The following is a 23,860-nucleotide window of genomic DNA, read 5'->3' on the forward strand; positions in this document are numbered from 1 at the left end:
ACAAACCCAGCTTGAAATTTCGGCTTAATTATTAAAAAGATAAAGGAAACTACATTTTTCAAAAGCCTTTTTATTTTTTCCTTCGCCGTTGTTGTTTTACAATACAAATATCACCTTGTGAATACACAAAAACCCTACAGAAGATAACTCTGCTTCACGTAAAATACAGAATGGATATATATATATTTATATATATTTTTTCTCTTCTTCATTCTTTAAAAAAAAAACCAAACCCAAAAAACCCAAAATATTTTGTTCTGCACATTGGCAAGTTTAGGATAGAATACTTCCCCAAACATACAGTATGTATGGTAGGAGTGAAACTTCTAATTACATGCAGTTTCTGCACAAATATTTTAAAGAAATAGATTATCTTTGTTGTTTTCCAACAACATTCCAATACGGGATGGAGAAACCATTCAGAGTTCACTCAGTGATCATTGGTAAAATTCTTTAAAAACAGGAATTCATGGCTGTTTTTCTTTTTTTTTTTTTTTTAAAATACAGCTACCGAGTAGACAATAAAGTGATACCTTTTAGTTTGACCTGCCCACAATGTGTGAGCAAGGTTGGACTCTATTTTTCCCCCCCCTACACATGGCAATTCCAACATTATAAGCAAATTTCCAGTTTAATTTAGCTATAAATGCAAAAATTAGTAATTACACAGTATATATAATTCTGCTTTCATGGAATACTTTATTTTAAATAAAAACATTTAAGACTGCCTACTGACCATACAATCAAGACAAGAAAGGCACTAGAAACATAGACAAATCTCTCTCTCCCAAGAAGCATTTTCTTTAAATTTTAACTCTCTATTCTCTGACATGTAAAAATCTTTTTTTTAAATTTAATTTTCATACACATCTTGAAAAATAAAGTTAGGAAATACTTAGAAAATCACTTTACAACTTTTTTTTTTTTTCTTCTTTTTTTTTCCTTTTTTTTTTTTTTTTGCACTTTTTGACACAGTCACTGCAGATTCTACAAAATCAAGATTACCAAACCTTCCTGTGTCTATCATCTTATTCGTACGCGTGGTGCAACAGGTAGAAAGATTTCTCGATTTTACCCAAGGCAGGTATTTAGAAACCTTCATATAGTCATTTGCTAGAAAATGGCTTACAGCCCAATCTTTGGGGCAAGAGATATGAAAAGTTATGTTTTCCCAAGAAAATAATATGCTTTATTCCCAGACGTGACTGGAAAAACCAGAACTTATGATATAAAAGCTTTCACCTACGCTGTCGCATCATATACAAAGGAACATGGTGATGGGTAAAACGCAGATCCCAAATCTACCAACAAGAAACGTGTAACAGTGCATGATAAGTTAAATTCTCTTTATTGTTGTCCAACGCAGATCCTTTGGAGAGAAAAAAAGATCACAGTGCTTACCAGGTAACTGAACGGGTTAAGTCAAGGGAACTGTTAAAAGAAAGGGTTAGGGAGAGGGTGACTTTTTTTATGGCATCTTCTCGTACGGAGTTCTTAGCACTTGGGACAGGTCCGTTCCCCTCCCGTTTTGTCCGTCGGCACGCCGTTACGTGTCGTTCACCAGGCGGCTGTATTTCACTTGCCTGCCCCGGTGCAGCACCGGCCAGGGGAAGGGCCAGTGGTAGGAGCGAGGTACAATTCCTTGGACATTCTTTTCGAAGTACTGGAAGGGCTTGTACCACCAGACCCTTGCAAGGAGGTTAGTTTGGGAAGCTTCTTTTAGCACCTGCACAGAGAGAATCAGAAAATGGAGAATTACACAAGAGCACGGCGCGGCGCTTGCTGCCCTTCGTCAGTGGTGGCTTGCTTACAGCTGCTTCCAAAAATCCCTCAATATCTAGAAACACCTCCCAAACAGATCTGCACGGACGAAGATCAAGAGGAGCCAAGCTACTTTTCCACAGCCTCCTTGTGCACACCAACTACTGCTCCCAAGCGAGGCTCGCTCTCATTCCCAAGACCTCAGCTGTTCACTGGTCCCATAAGAAAAGGACGTACAGCCAACAAGATCAGTCCCTCAAAACCCCACCCTGAAGCACAGCTGTTTCCATAAGTATCTCTGAAACGACACGTAGCTCAAGAATGGCTTCGGAGCCCGGCTGCACGCCTACGGAGCGATGGGCGAGGCATGCCTCAACCCAAGCGGAGGAGGTAATGAACCCTGCCCTCCAAACCCTCCCAAACCACCCCCACCCACCTTTTTGCTTCTCCTAACCAGGAGCCAGCCACGGCTGAGACATCAGGAGCGGGCAGGTGCCGAGGGAGTCATCCAGCTACCCTAGCATCCAACTACTACTGCTTTCCGACCCATCGGAAAGCGCCAACACGGGGCTTGCGTGCTAAGCTTTCCTTCAGCGTCATAAATTCACACGTAAAATAGACCCACTGTAGCTGCAGATGGCTTTTGCTTTTCACTTTAAGGTCAGATACAAGCCCCAGCCATCTGCACGTCCAGCACACAAACGTGTGCTCAGCTAAGGATCCAGAGATTGGCATTTCCCAACATCTCAGCAGCTTAGGGACGCGATGCTGAGCCACCTTGAGTCACATCATGCCGTAAAACAGGTATATTTCCATACAATAAGGCAAAAGGCTTTTCTGAAGCAAGTTCTCATTAGTGCTCGACGCCAGCCTGACTTCAGCAGCTTCCAGCTTGGAAGCATGGCTGCTCAGCACCGTCCTTTTGACAGGGCTCAGGAGCAAACCTGAAGCTCAGAAGTCAGTCTGGTGCTGTACGCCAACAGTTACGAAGTCTGGGCACAGACTGCTGTCGAACACAGCGGTTCCCAAACTGACTGACCATCAAAGTGCATTCTTTGCCATCAGGCATTTTGTGGTAAAAAAGCACCACAGGGCTTGACTGTGGCACATTGCTTCAGGCGACCTCAAAACCACTGGAATAAATGACATGGTAGCTGGAAGACCTTGATAGGATCTAAAAATCTGTACCATCACAATATTAACTAAGTTCCTATCATCATACTAGGTCTTTCTTAGAATCATAGAATCACAGAACGGTTTGGGTTGGAAGGGACCTCAAAGATGATCCAGTTCCAACCCCCCTGCCATGGGCAGGGGCACCTTTCCCTACACCAGGTTGCTCAAAGCCTCATCCAACCTGGCCTTGAACACCTCCAGGGATGGGGCAGCCACAACTTCTCTGGGCAACCTGTTCCAGTGCCTCATCACCCTCAGTGTAAAAAATTTCTTCCTTAGATCCAACCTAAATCTCTCCTCTCTCAGCTTAAAGCCATTGCCCCATGTCCTGTCACTCCATGCCCTTGTCAAAAGTCTTAAGCACAATTAACTGGAGTCATATGCCACAGATGAGCAAAACATCTTTCTCCACGTTGCGCAGAAAATATCTGGACACCAATTTGCTGTTACAGACCTAAGGGAAGTTATCCTGTCTCAAGTTCCTCTTAACTCACTAGGTCTTTCCCATGGATAAGAGAGTTGTGCGTTTCCTCCCGCGTTCCTCAGCAACGTAAGCTCATCTCTTATTGATTCAGTTCACTGACACGAAAGTAAGAACGACGAGGACGACGTGAGACCTCATTTAGACTTCTCCATTTGACTTTGGAATCATTTACCGCCGCTCTCTGGTCGAGTATTACAAACCAGGGCTCTGCTACCTCCCACCATGTGCTGCATCACCTCCTGAGCAGCTCCTCGTTGTCAGTATTTCCCCCATCACCCCATTTTTCATGCCTTCCCAGACACGAGCCTTAGGACAGGAGCAGCCTGTTCTCTGCTCCACTCTTCTCCAAAAGGAAAACATTTCCCTTGGTTAGGGAAACTTATGGCCGCTTAGAAACACTTGGAAAAACTGGTTTGGTTTTAGTGAGGCCTCATCTACACAAGCCACAGAAGACAAGGAAAACCCAGCTGGCTTCCAACAACAACAAAAACAACAAACAAACAAACAAAAAAAAAAAACCAACAAGGCAAAAAAAATCCACCACATCTAAATGGTTTGCTCTATAATCTCAAAAAAGGCCCAACTGGCCCAAAAAAGGCCCAACTGGCCCCAAAAAAGGCCCAACTGGCCCCAAAAAAGGCCCAACTGGCCCCAAAAAAGGCCCAACTGGCCCCAAAAAAGGCCCAACTGGCCCGAATTCAGAAGGGCTTCAAAAATGGAGGTTACAGAGCAGAAGCAGGAGGCCTGCCTTCCTGCAGGTATATCCTTCAGATATTTTTTGAGGTCAAGACGCAAGATGAACCCAACTGATGGTGCCTCTTCTTTCCTGCAAACCCAGGGTGAGGGGGGACAGAGGGATGCTCCGTAAGACACGGGTCAGTCCACTCCTACTCCTGCAGAAAGGCTCAAGGCAAAGTGTGGATATTCGCCCACCACCACGCTACGGCAAGCGGAGCCACGTGGATCCAAAGACCGGGAGAAACTCACTTGCTGGTTGGCCATTGTGTGGTACCACCAGAAAAGTCTTGTAGTGATGTAGTAAGCCACCACCACGTCCACAGTGTAGTGGTCATGAGCAAGGAGGATGCAGAACATTCCAACCATGCTGAGTGCCCAGCAAAGCCAGTGATACCACCAGAGTCGCCGTGGGGAATCTGGAAAGAAGCACAAGCAGCGGTTATTTCCAAGCGTAGCGTTCCCAGCGCGCGAGACTGGTGCCGCAATTCGCAGAGGACGCGGAGCGCAACCCTGGGTGGAATTCTGAGCAGGTGGTGGAACAGGAGCAGGAATTCTGAGATCACAAAATAAGTATCACTCTCTTAAGGTGTAGCTTAAAACTGTACTCAAGGGTAATCAGATCCTTGGAAAACTGAAAGGTCAGGAAATCTCTGAGGAACAGGCCCGACACGTAACAATGTAATATGCCATGGCCAGTAAAATTAACTGACTGGTGTTTCCATATTGAGTCTATGGAGATGGGAATCCTTTCCTCTGGCCTTTCACAAAAGATACATGCATACATTAAGGTCTGATTCCTGAAAAATGAGCAACCTCACACTTAGCACGGCGTTCCTCTCCCTCTAGACTAGGAGGCACGTAGAATACCATTCATCAGACGGGGTGCAAGGAAGGGGACAATCATCTTCTCAACCACATTTTTTTTTTTTTTGGAAATAAAATGCTTAATTCAGACATGGTAAAGGGTTTTATTTCATCTCCAAAGCTTTCTTTTTAAGTAAGCCCTACGTCTTTGAAGCTCTATTATTATTATTTAATTGGAAAAGTGCGCGTTTTTGCTTTAATCGTATCTACCCATCGGCCCAACAATAAATTCTTCACTTAGCAAGGAACTATACGGCAGGAAATTCCACGTGAACACTAATGGACTTACACTCTTTGATAAATAAGTATGTAAGAGTTAATATGACAGTGTGACCGCTGTACAGATAGTCGCCGCACATGTTGTGGGATCCCGTGATGGACAACCCTCCGCCAGCAATCAACTTCATTATCCTTCGCAGGTGAGATTCCCAGTCTCCAAATAGCTGGTGGAAAGAGTAAAACACAAAAGCAGGGTAAAATATCAGTGCTGAAAGCAACGGTGCCAGCCAGTAACTTTGCCTTTCATTTTCTCTTTTTGCTTTGATATGCAAAAATCAATCAGTAAATCTCAAGATCAAGCCGTAAATCACAAGATCAAGCCGTAAATCCACAGCCTTTCCTAAAACCTAGCAGCACATTTCTAGAGGGGAAAAAAAAAAAAGGACTGGAAAAGAGCCCTTAGTTGACTTTTTTTTTTAATTGATGCTTTGCATCTATTACGGCTCGTCTTCACGTGAGCACAGGGCATGGGCACCTCCACCCGTTTCTCTAAAATATGATTTGAAGTATTCAATGTATGAAGAATCAAGGAAATTATTACCATTTCCCTAAAATACAACATCCCAAAGGACTGCTGGTTTTCCCTACGCTCACAATACAGATTGAAAAGACACGGGGGAAAAGGCAATTTTTAATTACCCGCGTATTTGGGTATGTATCTACGTGCGGAAAAACCCTTGACACCGGGTCACTTCCAGCTGCAATGAAAAACATGGCATCTTTTAAGTGTAAAACCAAAAAATTGGTCCAAAAGTTGTTAAACTCCTGTCAGGGGCTGCACTCAGAGTGCTACAGTGAGAAAAAAAAACTGTTTTCTATGTTATTTATAAGTACTTATTGGTGCTACTGTGTAAAGGCATAACCTTTCTCCGAGGGCTCGTCGGCAGCCTTGGCGAACGTTCGCGGCAGCGCAGGAAAATCATTTTTAGTGGGAATCTTCAAGCAGAGCTAATGGGTTCAGATCTCTTTTTATTCCTTATATTCTTGCACTGGGATGTATAACTCTTGGAAACCCTACAAACTCTAATACAGCCTCAAAAATCCAGCTTCACCAATCAAAAGGAATTAAAAATATTTCCAGCCATAGCTCGAATTGCGGTCGTCTTCTCCCAACATCTGTTTTTCCTCCTGTTCGAGAGGTAATGCCCTCGAAAATAAATCAAGCTTGATTTAATTCATCTTGTTCGTAACAGCGCGGGCCCTACAGACGATGATCCAACAGAAAACAGGATGAACTGCCCAAGCGGAGCGTCCAGCTGCCAAACCCCAGATTTTAACGTGCAGGAGAGATTATCTCGCTCCAAACTCTAAGGCCTCCCACCACCCTGCCTTAGAAAGTCTTCAAAATCGTTTCTTTCCACTTCACATTTCCAAAGAAACGTAGATGGTGTTTGTCAGAGCACGGTGCCGAGCTTCTGCGCCGGCTTCGACTCGCACGATCCACGTGAGCAACGGGGATGTTCCTCCACACCCAACGGATTTGCTCTGACCCAAACTCCAACCCACTGTGCTGGCTCAAAGGGTATTTCTGAAAAAACTTCAATTTGCCTTCAGAAAGCCCAATGGAAGTAAATCAAGTCCTTTTGGTGAAGGATGTCCCTCTCCCTCCTCCCAGGTGACCGACGGGCGGCTGGCATCATCTCCAGATCTCACTTTTGCTGCTCCCAGCTCCAACACAAGTCCAAACGTTACACAAATCCGCAAAGAAAACGGACGCCGTGGGACAAGCACAACCAAAACTTACCGAGCACCTCCAAGACCCAACGGGAAGCAAGAACCACCTGAGCTCAAAGGAGCAGGACTAACAGATCAACGCACCTGACTGCACGTACGTTGCATCCTTACCTCATTTTAGGAAGTTTTAAAATCCATGGTAACCATTTAACAGTCAGAAGGAAACACAGATCCCCTGGCTGGCCGTTACAGGCATGGTTTTATTTTATTTAAAAGCTTGGTCTTGCTTTAAGAAGTGGAAATTATTAATTTCTGACAGATTTAAACAGGGTCTTTGCAGCAATTAAACATCTGCCGACGCCGTAAATTTCCAGAAATGGCAGATTTACTCACTTCAGCCCATAAATACTTGTGTTCTTTCTTTTTTAATTTCCTAATAGCTCACTGATGGAATACAATGTTGACTCCTCTCCCACTCCATCCTCTTCACGAAAGACCTCGGTCCCTCAAGAAGCCACACGTGGCTTGGCAAACGCTCTGCCCCGTCAAACAGCAGGTGCAGCACACTTGGCTTTATTTCTCCTCAGGAATCAAAGTGTTTTGGCTTTGTCTGTACTGCAGGTTTGTACGTTCCAGCAATCCCCACCAAAACGGCAACGGCACGTGCATCGAGTTGGATTAGGAGTTTGATTTGTGGCATCTCACTTTTGGCGGCGCGCGCAAAGCCGTTGAACTGTGCGCGTAGTAGATACGTCATAGAAATTACTTTTTCTAACCCGTTTTCTCCTGCTTAAGATAAGTTGGAGCACAAACAACCCCAGGAGGGGCACGGAGAAAGAGCACTTGTGTCTAATACACACCTTGGTCCCTACCACCCAAGTCCTGTCTGTATCAGATGGCGTTTCCCAACCACAAACAGCACGTTGCAGCAAGGACCACGCTTACACCAGTGCTTGCGTGACAGGAGATGGATGCAACACCTCCATCCTTGGCCCATCTCCACCTGAGCACACGAGTTATCCTCCCAGGTTGACTACAAGGGTCTTGCCTAAGCACCTCTGGCTCGGCAGCTTGGTTTCAGCCACGGCTTTCGCAAGCCCGTTGTATTCCTCAGCGCAACAAACAGGAGCCGGTGCCAAACTGGGGAGGGGGTGGCAAGTCCTTGTGCTAAAACAACTGCAAAAATACATGGAGGGACAAATGGCTGCAAAGGAGATGAAGTTTCACCAGCCTTATAAAAGTCTCTTTGAGTTGTTTCCCAATGCAGCTCATACTCTGATTTGGCACGCGGAAGTGTTTAGGAACAAATGACTCACACACGGCACCTCGGTAGGTTGCACACCTTGGCCTGCTTCGGTGGAGATAGAAAAATGCTGATGATGCAAATCAGTTGAAAATGCTACAGATTGGCACTTGGAAAAGGGTGGGAATGCCTGCACTGCCTCTAAAGCAACCATCAACACCTTCATCAGGAGGGAAGCCGATGATCTGCAGAAGGTTGTCCCCATCATGCCAAACTGGTATTTTCAAATGAGTAACAATTATCGAGCAAGTGTTGCTCAGTTTGGGCAACAGTAGGACACAGGGACAAACATACAGGTTAATACATGGCAAGGCAGCTGGAGAAGTTTACCTTTGGAGAACACTTGAAATGCATGCCAGGTACTGGGAGTGTAGTCACATACATTGTTATACACCGATACAGGTATAGTGTGCCAACTATACAGAAAAATCTTCTGCTAATTATAGACCTAGAAGAAAAAAAAAAAAAAAAAAGAGGAAGAAAAATAAGGCAAACAAAATACACAAAGGTAAATAAAATAAACAACGAACTGTTCTCTTCTCCATCCTTTTAAAACTCATGACCGTATCAGCTTACACCTGAGAGTACTGAATTACTTTACAAATATTTCCATGGTCAGAAACACAAGAGCAACTCAACTAACGTTACCCAGAAGGTGATGACAAGAATTGTAAGGATTAGAATACAAAAGCCTGGGTAGATTTAGAGTTGCAAACATCAACGAAACCTCTAAAATACAAATTTACCTCTGTCTGAGCTCACATAACCTTCAGCAAAAAGAAATCGCCACCGGCACTGCAAAAAATCAAGGGCAAATCCAGTTGGTGACCTTGAACCACGTCAACTCTTTGCCATCCTGCTGGCTCCAGGGGATTTGAAATCCTTGTTACTTCCAGTTACGAGCGTTTGGGGAATACGAGGGTTAGGACACAAGGCACAAGTTCTGGCGGTCGTTTGTTGCTATTTTGAAGCGCTCGCTTTTAAAAAAAATAACACTTCTCTCAAGCTGAGCTCTTTTAAAGCTCAAAATTGGCCATATTTTTTATTCTCAACAGCTTTTGGCAGAGTTATTAAACTGTAGTGCTCCACTCTCAGAATGACTTTGCAGTGCCAGATCAATAACAACTTGAGGGTCTTAACTGATCAGAAAAACTCCCAACTATTACAGCGTAAACACATTCTGCGCTCAAGTGCTTACTGCTATTTTAACGCATTATTTTGTGTTTTTTTTTCTTCCCCCTCCCAGTGTAAACACGGACAAAGGCGAGAGTGAACAATTATGCTTTATGAATGTAGCTCCATGGACTGAAATTTAGGAGCTGAAGGCACCATGCCATCGGGGCAGCGGTTTTCCTCTGCGGTTCATACGGGGAATTTTTCTCTCAGGAGGGTGATCCGATAAAGATCTCGCACTTGTGCCTGGCTTTTGTCACCAGACATGAACTTTTTTTTCTTTATAACCTCGTATAAAGACAAACAGGGGGGTGAGGATTAAACACTGAGCAGCACTATATTCTGAGAGACCAAAGAAGTGACAGTGTTTTATCAAGCACGGAACTTTTTTTTTTTTTTTTTAATTCAATTACCCACAAACCTACTTGGTTTAGCTGGATTTAGCATATTTTAGCTTAAGAAAATCTGTGTCAAAGCGTTCTGCACTGTAACACAGAAAAAAAAAAAAAAATAAAGAGCCTCATTTTCCCTTCTCAAAAGGATTTGCATGTGTGTGCGTGATTACGAGCCAGCTAACGAGTATAACCTTATTACTGGCCAAGATGACTTATTACAACTCTCCAGACCTCGTCTAACGCGGGTAGTGAGCTGCTTTTTCAGTCCCATGAGTGTGCAGGCTGAATCAGATGTCAAGCACAGTGAAAAACCACCGTTGTTCTTCTCCCAAAACATCTGGGAACGCTTCCCAGAGAAGTTAATTCTGCTTCGGCAGCTTGCCTGGACTCCTCGAGCTCCCTGTGGTGTCTGGAAAAATGCTTGGGCAGCCCCAAGTCCCCAGCCAAGACCTGCACACCCACCCTGCTCCTGCTTGCTGGTGAGAAACCAGTCCAAACCAATGCCATGGACAGTATTCTCCACAGATGGTCAAAGCAAGCTGTCACTGATTTCCTCACACCAAATCTAGTGCCTTGTCCCAAAGCTTTCACCCCAAGCCTACACCAAGCAGGCAGGGCAAAGCCAGTCAGAACCTCCAGTCTCCACCTGAAGGTAAAATTAATTTTCAGGCAAGAAAGCAATAACAGAGGCCAAGAGAGAGATACACCCAACACCCTCTTCCATTTTGGCCCCAACTTTGCAGTCCAAAGACGACATGTAGGTCATACTCAATATCATCATGCAATGTCTGGTCTAAACAAGGAAGACCTGAGTGATCAATATCATGAACGAGACACATCCAGACATCTCTATCATCCTTTGCTGCTCAGGAGAACAGCAGGCTGAGCTTGGATGAAATCAGGTTATGCGGCAAATAATGGATCTGGTAGGACAAGCAACAGGAATTTCACCGCTTGGCAAAGAAAAGGGTTTCAAAAAGTCTGAAACTATGAAGCTGCCTCCTGCAGTCAAAGGTTCAACCCAGCCACTGGCTGCAAGTCAGCTCATGGATAACAACGCTGCTGGTTCACCAGTGACCTTGACCTTGCACTTGGAGACACCCGTGAACAGTATCTCTGTCATCTGAGTAGGCGAGGAACCAGGTCTCACCCTGCCCAGCAATCACCTGGCTTCACGTCTGACCTTCAGGTCTTGAGTGGTGTGTGGCAATGGCTATCCCTGACACCATCAGAGGTCAAAGAAGTGAGGAAGGTCTAGCTGGCTTAATTCCCTCGCCCTCTTCTCGAATCCAGTTTCAAAGGGAGGTGATAACTCACACCACAAAAGTGATTCAGCTCTTTTTACAGCACTTAGTGGTTCACCATCCAAAGCTACAAGAATGAGGTCCTCCAGATAAAGCCACTTCACTGGGCTCCTGTTCCCGCCAGCACCTCTCCCCTTCTTCCCTTTCTGCTGCCTACCAACAGCTCGGGCCTCTTGGACTTTGATACCTCTGCTCATTCACAGAAAAGACGACTTGGCCTCCAAAGCATTATGTAAACAGTACACATACCGACCGGCTGTCCAGGGCTGGTACTGGGAATGGAAAGCTCTGCCTGACACCTTCCCCTAACACCAGACAGAGCCCTTCTGAAGCAAGGAAAACCGAATGCATCAAAGAAAATGGCGAAGGGGAGAGGGGTGAGTCTTCATGTCTTATCGATGATACCAAAAGACTCTGTCAACCCATGTCTCATTGCTTTGAAATCACACAAGAACGCGTCCAGGCGGGTTTGGAACATCTCCAGAGAAGGAGACTCCACAGCCTCTCTGGGCAGCCTGTTCCAGTGTTCTGTTCCCCTTACTGGGAAGAAGTTCTTCCTCATGTTTAAGCAGAACCTCCTATGTTCCAGTTTATGTCCATTTCCCCTTGTCCTATCATTGGATGCTACTGAGAAGAGCCTGGCTCCATCCTCATGACAGTCACCCTTTCCATATTTATAAACATTAACGAGGTCCCCCCTCAGTCTCCTCTTCTCCAAGCTAAAGAGACCCAGCTCCCTCAGCCTTTCCTCAGAAGGGAGATGCTCCACTCCCTTCATCATCTTTGTGGCCCTGCGCTGGACTCTCTCAAGCAGTTCCTTGTCCTTCTTGAACTGAGAGGCCCAGAACTGGACACAATATTCCAGATGCGGCCTCACCAATCTGCTGTTCTTAATCTAAAGACCCTGCTCAGCTCCATCACAGGGTGTTTGATCCCTCATATCACCCTGTTAACCTGACACCCCATCTTTGAAAGTGATCCCATGTCACCTTCTCTGGGTGCTTCCCCTGGGTTTGAACAACTTCTACGCTCAGAGACACCAAGGAAGTCAAGAGTCACCCACGTTCAGCGTAGGCAGCTGGAGAGGTGGGGAGAGGAGCTGGAGAGCTCAGCACTGCAGCTACCAATGGAAGGATCTGATCCCAAAGCTTACAACCATGAACAAAACAAGAGGTCAAGCTGGGTAAATCCTTCCTCCTAAGAACACCATTACACCCAACTCGTGGCTTCTCACGCATGAAAAGGGTCCAAGCTAATTGTGCAGGCAGAAAAGACCTGGGCCATTTCTTAGTTTCTTACGTAGCCGTTGGACTGAACTTCTCCCTTTTGCACAAGTGGCCCACGCCAACTGCAGAGCCTGTGCAGAACTGTTTCAGTTTGGGAAACCACAATCAGAAAGGTCACAAGGAGCTTCATTTTATTCGGATGTAAACCAGTATGTGACCTCCAAAAGCCATCGGAAGCGTACCCTAGTGCTCAGTTCTCAAAAGGTGGTACTTACTTGTATTTTAAGAGCAGCCACTGAACAAACCAGAGTCCTACAAGGATCATGCCATTGATTTCGCAAATAGAAAAAGCCCATTGCACCCGATCAAAGCGATCAAAAAATGCATCTGGGAGGGGAGGCTGCTCCTCCTTGGGAGGCACTCGTTCGTGAACGACTGAGATAGTCACTGTGGTAAAGACGAAACAAAAAAGTGCATAAATAAAAGCCAGGAAAGTCTTGCCCCATTCCATAGGGTACTGCGAGCGCTCTGGCTCTGGCATGGGGATCTTTATCATCTCCTTCTTATACCCATTTGGCATCCCGTTCAGCTTCGTTTTACTGCTAAAGCCATTCTCGCGCGCGGCGTTGCTCACGCCGACGCGGACGTGCCCGTTGACGTGCCCGTTCTTGTGAGCCTCCATGTGGTGAGCCATTTTTAAAGTTTCGATCATGTGCAACAACCGCTGCCCGCTGTCGGAAGACACCCGGGAGAGAGGCGTCTTCTTAAAATCCTCCTCCGTGAGGTTGATCAAGTCCTGCCCAGTGAAGCTCTTCAACGGCTCGCAATACTCCGGCACGGCATTTTCCGTTAACCAATTTGTCACCTCCTCGGGCGACCACGACACCACTTCTTTCATCTCGCCGGGCAGCCGGGGCACAGGCTGGCATCGATTTTTAAATGGGGCAGCACTCACTGCGACTCCAGCGCCTCGGAAAGCTCCTCCTTGGCTTCATCTTGTTTGGCGAGAGGCAAGTCCCCGTCTCTAACCAGTCGATACGAGCATCCCGGCGCTGGGGCAAGCGGAGGAAACGCTTCACTTCATATTCGTGTTGGCATTCTTCCTGGGGAGTAAAACAAACCCAAACCAGTCATTTAGGACAGGATTTACCAACAGTTGGCAATCAATTCACGTTTAAAGACAAACTTACTGCACAAGAATAGCTGGGCTCCGGCATGGAAAAGATCAACCGATTTAAGCTCAAGCCTTGCACACACAGCACCAGCCTTTCTGAGCTTGCTACTGATTTCTCAAGAGCTTTATCAGTTTTGTGTCACAAACACCACTTCACAGCTGTGGGAAGGACTCCTTCCTGCTCTGTATTTGTTGTATTTTCTATTACTGTGCAGCTGTGGTCCATAACCAGTGCCCAGACTCTTCTTAAAATCATAATACTAATAGATTTAAGGAACAGGTTGCCCAAAGAAGTTGTGGATGCCCCATCCCTGGAAGTGTGGGGCCAGGCTGGATGGGGCTTTGGGCAACCTGGTGTACTGGAGGGTGCCCCTGCCCATGGCAGGGGGCTTGGAACTCGATGATCTTGAAGGTCCCTTCCAACCCAAACCATCCTATGATCTACAGAGCAAATGTTTAGTGCTATTTATGCCACAAACCTTCTCTCCCCCTTACAGACTGGTACCTTAATGCAGTGGGTTGTACCTGGTGTTTGAATAGGAAGTCTGGTTTTTGGTCTGCAAGGCAAAAATACCTAGCGTGCCTCAAAAAAACCACTTTTCTACAGGTCAGCAAAACATACAAAAAAATGATGTAGATAAGCAAGGTTACACTCCGTGGGCCAATGCACCAGCAGGGAAAAAAAATCAATGCCCAGACAGGTCAGCCTGAAAATAAACCAAAGCATTTAGGTCTGGAGGACTTTAGCAAACGTTTAGCAGCTCTTCAAGGTAAATTTTACTGTTTCCATGGTATCCGGCTACAATTCAAAGAAATGTTTGTCATCAGCTAAAAAAGGAACCAGTAGAAAAACGAAAGTGAAACTAAAAAAAGACACCAACAAAAAAAAAAAAAAAAACACAAAAAACAAAACAACTCAACAAGCAACAAATGAAAGATGGTCCTCTCCAGAGCAAAGAGCAGAAAAGAGGGAGAACTCCTGCCTCCAGCCTGCCATCCCGCAGACCAAGCCTCTCCCGCGGCACCGTCAACGCAAAGCGACCCAAAGAAAGTAAGAGCACAGGGGGAGGGAAAACCCACTTCATATTTTCAAAAGTCATCTCATGCCTTTCTCAGCTTCAAGGATATTTTTAGCCTCTTCCAACCTACCAGATGTTTGTGTTTGATGGCAGGAAGCAAAGTTGCCACCGAGGAAAACCAAACCAATGTGAGCTACTAGCACGATTTGAGGAGAAGTGGTAGAAACCAGACCCAGAGCTAGACTCCTGTGCAAAACGAGACCATGCTGCGTACAAAAGTGTTTTTTGACCTGGTACCTCTGAACTGAGCAAGTTTGTTTTTTTTTTTTCAGTGGGATTGTATGTACCAAGGAAGGCTTTTAGCCACAGATCGCTTCATTATTCAAGTGGTGTTTAGCAAATCGGTATTTAGTTACCCAGCCCTGAACATGGAGGGGAAAAAAAAAAAAAAAAAAGATGGATTGAATTACACATGTTAACCCATATTAGAAACTCCTACAAGACTTGGACCAAAGGAAGGTAGCTCAGCTCTCCACCACGCTGGTCTCCACCATAGTCGTGTTATCACAGGGCACCTCGAACCCTGGGTCGGGTTATGGGAAGACCATCAGGGCAATGTCAGCCTCGAGCTCCCTCGCTTACCGATGCCTGTGGCTGGACTTGCCACAGATCAAGGAGATGGAAACATCCATCACCTTTTTGATGTCACAGAATCATAGAATGGTTTGGGTTGGAAGGGACCTCCAAGATCATCCAGTTCCAACCTCCCTGCCGTGGGCAGGGACACCCTCCACTACACCAGGTTGCTCAAAGCCTCATCCAACCTGGCCTTGGAACACTTCCAGGGATGGGGCAGCCACAACTTCAATGTCCTAACAACATCTACAACAACAACGTCCTAACGTTTCAGTCTCAAGCGACGCTCCAGGAATTCACAACTCAGGGAATCGGTGTCTATGTGAAGGAAAACACACACCCAGTTTCACACTCATCCTTGGGTTGAAGCTCCAGTTGAAATCCACGAGATGCAGCACCAGAAACTGCGTGGCATCAAGTTGGCAACTAATGCCAGCAGACTTCTTTATGGGCTTGCTGCTTCCGAGAGCAGCGCCTTACAATCTTGACAAAGCTCAGTTGTTTACTTTGAAACCCTGTTACAACACCTGGGCTCTTATCTGCAGCAGGATTTCATCTTCCCACGCCAGGTAAGAGCTACACCAGCTGCCTCCCCAGGTTTTGCTTTCCCAATTCAGCAGGGATTTGGGGTTGTTGGAGCACTCTGCCCACACCACGAGGTGGGGCAATATTAAACCTTTTCAATTCTAAACGCTGGAGCGAGTGGATCACAGTTCCCCCAACCACTCGGAGCGGCGGATCTTTAACCGTTATCCTCCCAGCACACCAGCCTTTCTCTTCAGCCCCTGACAACACCCTGAAAGTCTCCTGCGTGCCTAAGGATTCAGGATCCCAAAGACACTGGATACAACGCAAAGGGCTGCGTCTATCACGGTGCAAGAGAGTGTTGTCAGCCTCCAAACTACACCTCCTTACTTACCATGCACGTACATCTCCTCCTGCCACAGCTAAGCCAGCAGATTTCAAGTGCCACCGAGGCACACACTTTCACCTTGTCTCATCCTCCGTGGACAGATGGACGACAACAGCATGGGGTCCACCAAGGAGCAAGAAGCTACTGGGCAGAAAGCTTCAGTCCTCACGGAGAGCGTTTCCGGGAGCACAAGCGCAGTGCCTGGCCAGGCACAATCCCAGCCCGCTGCTCACCCAACACCAGGGTGTAAATCACTATCAAGCACCCTTTGTAAAGGCAGAGTAACTGATACTCACGAGAGGAAGGCTTAGAGGAAAGAGAATACTCTGCCAAGGCACAGAGTTGATTTCGCTGAGAGTTAAAACGAGGAAAACCAACTCAAATTTCTAACCAACACCTGTCAGTCAAACCCCCATTTCACAGCCTGTCTAACGGAGGAGGAGCAGGCAAAAAAGCTTCTTTACTAACACCTTCCAGCTTGTCACATCGAAAACATCTCCGTGTTTTCCGTCGTGTGTTCACGAAAGCTCGATTGGGTGAGGTTCCCAGAAGTGATACAGGAGACTAACAGCCCTCGCTGGCCCTGTTGCTTCCGCAAAAGGCCTTCTCCTGCCCACAAAAGCCAAAGACAGAAGGTGAGGAAGGGCATTGACTGCTGCTGGGCCATGTCCACCGCCTTAGCTTGGTCCCGCCGCCCCAGCAAGGCACGGGGATGGGTGCACCCCCAAGCCTCCCCACCTCTGACACAAGTCGTGAGCCTGGCCCGGGTGACTAAAACGCTCCCTCCATCCGCAGCAGATCTGCTTCATTAAGGAGCCTGTGCCTGATAACGAGTTATAAATAACGATGTGATTAACATCATAATACCAACTGCACTACGATAATGACGCTGTGTAAAACCAGAATCTCAAAATACCCACCACAAGACTGAGCAGGAGGAAATAACTTCAGCAAGGGCTCCAGTCCTCACCTCCTCATGTTTCCACGACCTTTTTTCCCCCCTGTTCCCAGCAAACATCAAAGCACTAACTCAAAACTTTCCGATCCTTGTCCTCTTTCCAGGCAGGGGGAGTATTTCCCACCACCACTTCAATCTGTCCACGATGGTTGTCATGCCATGACCACGGCCACCCCAGTGGGTTAAACGAGTACTCGAGAGCGCACCACGTAACCTTTTGCATCGCTTTGTGGAGATGCAGCTGGGCATAAGGACCAAACACGGGAGCATCCACCTGTTTTCCTAAAGGACAAGATCATGAGCAACAAAATCCTCAGCTGGCTACACTCTCCACGCTTGACTTGGCGACCAAGGCGCAGAAACTCTGCAGTTTTCTGTCTCTAGGTCTGCTTGGAGGATGAATGAGCACTCACATCGGACGTCGCTGTTTCAGATTTTGTTTCAAAGTCCAAGACAAAGTGACAGACATCCTCCAGGCAGGCGGCACGAGACTTTGTCTGGGATGGCTGCAGGATCCATGGGGCAGTAACCTCCTTCCACAGCCCCGGAGCTGGCTTACAGGTTAACACACCGCTCCCTGTTACCTCTAAACTTGCAAACACAAAGCATTAAGTGTCTCACTTAACACTGAGAAGACCCAAAACAGCAAAAAAAAGACGACCCCCATGAAGTTTGTTCATCTCCCATCTCCTCCTCAAGCTCACTGAAATCTGACCGATGAAAAACCCAAGTCTTCCCAAATCCAATCATGCCTTTCTCCTGGTTGCACAGTGCTTTTATTCCCTGAGCGAGGACCTTTGCTGCCAAGGCAACAGTCACTATAGGAATCAGCAAAATAACCAGCCGTTTTGGAAACCGCCACGGGCGGTTTGAAAGGGATTTTCAAACCCTTCCAGAGGCAGTGGGTGAGTCTCAGCTGCCACCTGGAGCATCCTTCCCAAAAACTGCAGAAAAGTTGAGATGGCAAAACCATCACAGCAAAAAAACAGTGTGAGGGCCAGGGATACGCTGGGTTTGAAGGTGAAATAGTGACATAAAAAACCAAACAAATGCAGAGTGACCGGAGAAAAATCACCGCTCTCAGGATTGGAGTTTGAATGCTTTAGAAACCAGCTCACCAGTGAATTCCCTAAACCCCCCGCGGCGAGCGGAATGATGTGGAGACCGAGGGCTCTGGATGAAAGCCAGGAGCTCTCCTCTTGCATTTGTACAGCTCCAAGCAAACTGTTGGTGACAGCAGAGCCTGAGTCACCGCTGCAGTCACCTCGTCTACGGGCATTTTATCATCACTCACAAAAACACTCCGACACGTCCGTAACTGGATGTCCTCTACTTGCAAAGCACCTCTCCACGCCGATTTGCACCGAAAAGGCGATGCCTGCCACAAATGGTGCGCCCGGTATCGCAGGGTTTGTGCTGTAAATACAAATACAAAATATCTGTAAGTATAAAATCGAGGCACGTATGGGCTCAGGAGTTTCATGGAGCTCCCAGATAGTTTTCCTAGCTCGGTCCCAGATGGAAAATATTGTCCTACGGATGTAAAGTCAGAGAAAGAGGAATTACTACTAGGAAAAGGGAGGTTGGGATCAATACGTGAAGCAACTCCCACGTACCCTGAATAGCTACTTATGCAGCTTCAGAGAGAGAGAAAAAAAATTGCCTGCATACTACATAAATCCCTGAGCAGCCCATTTTTCCCTACATTACTCTATAGGAAGAAGGAAAAAAAAACAACCCCACTGTATATTTCTCATTCTAATTTAACAAAGGGAAAAAAAAAAAAAAAAGAAACTAAAATCCACTGACAGGCAAGGATTCTTGAGAAACCTCAAGAGGGTTTCACCTGACCCGTAATCTCATCCTGGGAGCAGAGCTGCTAAGCAGGGCTTTTGTTTTGACACCACGGAAATCCTGCTTCGAGTGACCTGTGGGTGGAAAGTATGGGGTGGGGAGGGCAGGTCCAGCCTTTGGGTTAGGTTACAAACAATTATTTCAGACTGAAAAGGTCTTCTCAAACACAGGAGGGAGAGCCAGGAGCAGAGCCCCAGCCAGCACCGCAGGAACAGCGATGGGCTTTCCACCTGCATCAGGGATAACCCACGCGCACATCTCGTTGCTTCCTGTATGCCACAACCCTAAGGTCGAAATCCCAAAGTAATCCAACACCTGCAGTAAAAGTGGGATGAATATCAGCTTATTTTTGAACAGCTGCAACAGGAAACCCACCTTCCAGCTCCCCACCCGAAATGCTTTTAGTTCTGTGCAAGCAAAATGCAACCACCACCACTAAGTTAAATTGCACTGGGGAAAAAAAACCAAAACCAAACCAAAATCACGATGATATTCAACTTTTAAGAACATTGTCCTTGAGAGAAAGTAGGTTGGTACTATTTCAGCCCCTCCACGTGCAAAAAGGGGCGCTTGACAACATCAACAGCCCACCACAAATCCTCCCACGTAGATAATCTGGTTGGCCACCAGGATTTTTGGTTCCTCAGCAAAGGCTTTTAGAGCAGGACTCAACCCACCCGCCGCGTCGGTCGTGTCTTTGCTCCACAAAACCAAGAACCTCCGTGGCCACGTGGGTTTTTTGTTGGTACGTTTGGTTGTTTGGGGTTTTTCTAAATTTTTTTTTTTTTTTTTGAATACCTAAAAAGTCATTTATTCTTAGAAAGTCAGATTTGTGGTAAGCCTCTGGGAATGTAAGTAGTAGCAAGAATTATTTTTTTTTTAATCAAAACAGAAAGGGAAATTTTGCCTAAGGAAACTGAGGACAGTCTTGTGAGTGATGGTAACGTGGCTGTAAAGTGCAAACTCCAGCATATTTTGCCAAACGAGCCATGCAGATTAGGAAAGAGAAAGCTGGCAGAAACTACAGTGAAAACAGAGCCTCACTGAAGGCTTAAATCAATTAATTGTCATCTTTTTCTAATATTTGGGTTTGTTACTGGACATGCATTAGACAGCATCCAGACCACAAGGGTTCCCTCCTCCAAACTGCCTTATCTGGAGTTACAACCAAAGCAAAACACGGCTAAATGTCCACGCTTGGAATCCCAGCCCAGAAAAACATTTCCATATTTCATTAGAAATATAAATATTTGCTTTCAAATACGCTGCTTTTGAAGTCTGGCACATCAGCTCCAGATCAAAAAGCCTCCAAGCCTCAAGAGTTGCAATGTAAATATCTATAGATCTTCATGCAAGGTGCTGTTCTCTGCATTTCATAAAGCCACCCCAAAGGCACACCACCAACGTTATTCATTTGCAATGCTATGACCCTCGTAAAATAAACATTTCCTGAGTTTCTCTTTATTTACTTTCATATAACACAGACTGATCCCTGGTCTAAAAGACAGAACATCACAAGTATTCATGATTATTTCTGGTATAAATAGCCCTAACCCAATTTTTGAACACGTATTCCTCCTCTTTCCAGCAAGACCTGTTCGGAGTTGTATCGTAAAGCGAATCTATCCGTACGGAGGAGGGGAAGACTCTTCTTGCACAGCTGGGCTGGAATAACCAGAAACCAAGGAAAGGCTAGGCAAAAAAAGCAGCATTTTTGATCACCAACGAGTTCTAGGTGTGCAACCTGCACGATGGGAACTTGCCTTACGACAGCCAGATCTACCGAAAATTTGGATGAATCATAGAATGGTTAGAAGGGACCTTCAAAGGTCATCTAGTCCAACCCCCCTGCAAGGAACAGGGATATCTCCAACTAGATCAGGTTGCTCGGGACCTCATCCAACCTGGCCTTGAACGTCTCCAGGTTGGATGAACTACCCTGGCATCTCCCTTCTGTGCTTAACGCTACAAGCAGGGGGAAAAAAAAAAAAAAAAAATCATCTCTCAGCTCGCTTTGCCAAACTTGAGCCACCTTCCTCCCTCTCTCCGCCGCCAGTTGCCAAATCTCACGGTTTGCGGTGGAGATCCACCACTGTCGGCGTTGGGCTTGATGGCAAAACCGCGCTCACGTTCATGCAGTGTGGCTGGAGAGACGAATCGTCTCCCCCAGTCTGGCCATCCAGCATCTCCTCCAAAATCGAGAGCACTGGAAGGGGATGGTAAATGAGAGCAGCTCTAGTCCCTGCTCTAAGGGTCCCTATTTTTTTTGGCCTTTTACAGATGATTTCACGATTTTGGCTTGGTGTTTCAGGACCGCTGCTGCTGCCACCGAATGCGACACTTTGATGCTGCAACAAGGTCCAAATTTCAGAATTTGGACTTCAGAAACCCAAGATATTCCTCCCTCAGCACTGTAAAGTGGCTTTATCTCCCTGTTGGACTCCAGACCTTAATGATGCCAACTATCCACACCCAACTGCTCCAGATCTACGTCAGACATGCCATGCCTCCCGTTGATTATTCTGTGACACCAGCAAAATCCTACTCAAATCTTGCTTTTGACAACAATTTGGCATTGAACCCAAAGAACAGGTATGCTCAAATGTCCTTCCCAAAATAATAAGTGTTCCTGATGTATTTAATTGCCAGTGAGGTACTGGAACAGGTTGCCCAGAGAAGCTGTGGCTGCCCCATCCCTGGCAGTGTTCCAGGCCAGGTTGGATGAGGCTTTGGGCAACCTGGTGTAGTGGAGGGTGTCCCTGCCCATGGCAGGGGGATTGGAACGAGATGACCTTTGAAGTCCCTTCCAACCCAAAACCATTCTATGATTCTGTGATTAAGAGCACAAAACAACACCGAAAACATGCTTGCACACTGACAGCGATGGCAACTGCGGGTACTACCAGGTATCGGTCAAACAAGTTCCAACATCACAAGCAGCATCACGTGAAAGCGTTCCAGCGTGTTCAAAGTCTGCAAAAAAATACTTCTGTTTTAAATATTCCTCTCAGCTCAAAATTACGACCAACTAAGTTCACAAACAAAGGAGAGAGAAGGAAAGATAAGAAACTTGTATCTTGCTATCTAACTGTTCTGGAAATGATGAACATTTCAAGAACGGACTGAAAGCCTCAGAAGTAAGTTCCTCCTGCAGACATCCAATTACCAATTACCTCCTGCAGATATCCAATTATATATTTCTTTTTTTATAATTACACATTTGAGGGATAGGAGATGTGCCTGCATCATCCACCAGAGAGGTGGTGGATGCTCCATCCCTGGAGACATTCAAGGCCAGGTTGGATGAGGCCCTGAGCAACCTGATCTAGTTGGAGATATCCCTGTTCCTTGCAGGGGGGTTGGACTAGATGACCTTTGAAGGTCCCTTCCAGCCCTAACCATTCTATGATTCTATGATTCTCAACATGAGATGGAGATGTCCATTAGGTTCCATGTTGTCTTAACATCTTACGGACATGTCCATTAGCCACCCAGCAACTCCAGCTACAACCCCAGGCAGGGCAGCTCTTGGCCATCCTTTCTTCTGCAGGCATTGACTCCACTATCCGGCACACCGAACACGAAAGACTGGATGACCATGTATCGGATTCACACGCTCAACCGGTAGTTTTGAATATGTCAGCTAAATCAGTTCAAAAAGTAACCTGTAATTCCAGCCAAACAAGACAATCTCAGATTGAGATAGTGGGTTAAGTACAAGCAGCTTGCGTTAATGTCATGGAAATGAAGCTGTATTTAAAAATAGTATTTAATGAAAACAGTATTTCAGCTGACAAACTCCCCTCCCGGCAAACGCTCTCATAGAATCACAGAATGGTTTGGGTTGGAAGGGACCTCAAAGATCATCTAGTTCCAACCCCCCTGCCATGGGCAGGGACACCCTCCACTACATCAGGTTGCCCAAAGCCTCATCCAACCTGGCCTTGAACACTTCCAGGGATGGGGCAGCCACAGCTTCTCTGGGCAACCTGTGCCAGTGCCTCACCACCCTCAGAGTGAAAAATTTCTTCCTTAGATCTAATCGAAATCTGCCCTCTTTCAGTTTAAATCCATTGCCCCGTGTCCTGTCACTACACACCCTTGGAAAACGTCCCTCTCCAGCTTTCCTGTAGGCCCCCTTTAAGTACCTCATCCACTACCTAACCACAGCCCAGAAAACTGCTGCAAAGCGACTCAAACAGAGTGCAAAGCTCAGTCAGCATCTGCTCACGCTTCACGACCAGGAAGAATTAAAAACACCCAATTTGAATGCCTCCTGGGATGGTTGTTCACGCAGGACCTCTCTCCTGCCACAGAAGGGATGGAGGGACCGGACCCAGCCTGCTATCACTGACACACGATCGTCCAGCCAGCACGAGTGCACAGGCCCTGGCAAACGTTGCTTACTCGTCTAAACATCTCTCTTTTAACTAAAAAAACTGAACTTTGAACTCCTCAAAAATCTGTGTTTCCTTTCATTAAGGTGTCCCTGAGGCGGGAGGAGTTGATGGTTTGCAGCACAGCACTGGTGGTGCTTCCATCACCCACACCCACCCACCGCAGCTCCCGGCGCTGAACCGTGTGGTGCTTCCCATCCACGTGCTGCTCCCAGCAAACGAATCAAACAGCTCAGATGATTTCAGTTGGTATAGAAATCGAAAAGCTGCGTCCACCTTTGGGGAAAAAAAGTTAAAAATTAAAAAAAAAAAAAAAAAATCAGCATTCCTTCCAAGAAAGTAAACATGGGAATGAACCATTTAATAAATTTAACACACAGTAAGGGGGACAAGCCCTGCAGAAACCCAGTAGCACTATTCTTCTTGCAGCCACGGAAAAAAGGAAGCCAAATAAAACGCAGGGAAGGAGATGAGAGGGAGGGAGAGGAGGAAGGATTTCCATCTGCCGTCACGTGGACGCCGTAGCTTTCTG

At 46.3% G+C, this 23,860-nt stretch overlaps 1 protein-coding gene and 1 long non-coding RNA gene across 2 annotated transcripts in view; both read right to left on the bottom strand.

The window, feature by feature from the left end:
* Positions 1 to 220: 220 nt before the first annotated feature.
* Positions 221 to 13,307, bottom strand: SGMS1 (sphingomyelin synthase 1). Its single transcript, XM_009992261.2, has 5 exons — positions 12,653 to 13,307; positions 8,610 to 8,727; positions 5,313 to 5,466; positions 4,409 to 4,575; positions 221 to 1,726 (listed from the first exon to the last, which is right to left on the bottom strand). The coding sequence occupies exons 1-5, from the start codon at positions 13,273 to 13,275 to the stop codon at positions 1,547 to 1,549; spliced, it is 1,242 nt and encodes a 413-aa protein (XP_009990563.2). The 5' UTR covers positions 13,276 to 13,307; the 3' UTR covers positions 221 to 1,546.
* A 20-nt stretch (positions 13,308 to 13,327) lies between these two features.
* Positions 13,328 to 23,860, bottom strand: part of LOC147528279 (uncharacterized) — a 65,002-nt gene continuing 54,469 nt past the window's right edge. The window contains exon 5 of the long non-coding RNA XR_015222326.1: positions 13,328 to 13,480. This is a non-coding gene — a long non-coding RNA (uncharacterized LOC147528279). The remainder of the gene's footprint in view (positions 13,481 to 23,860) is intronic.

Source organism: Tauraco erythrolophus, chromosome 9, assembly GCF_009769465.1.
Source record: "Tauraco erythrolophus isolate bTauEry1 chromosome 9, bTauEry1.pri, whole genome shotgun sequence".
In the NCBI taxonomy this organism is placed as follows: Eukaryota; Metazoa; Chordata; class Aves; order Musophagiformes; family Musophagidae; genus Tauraco; species Tauraco erythrolophus.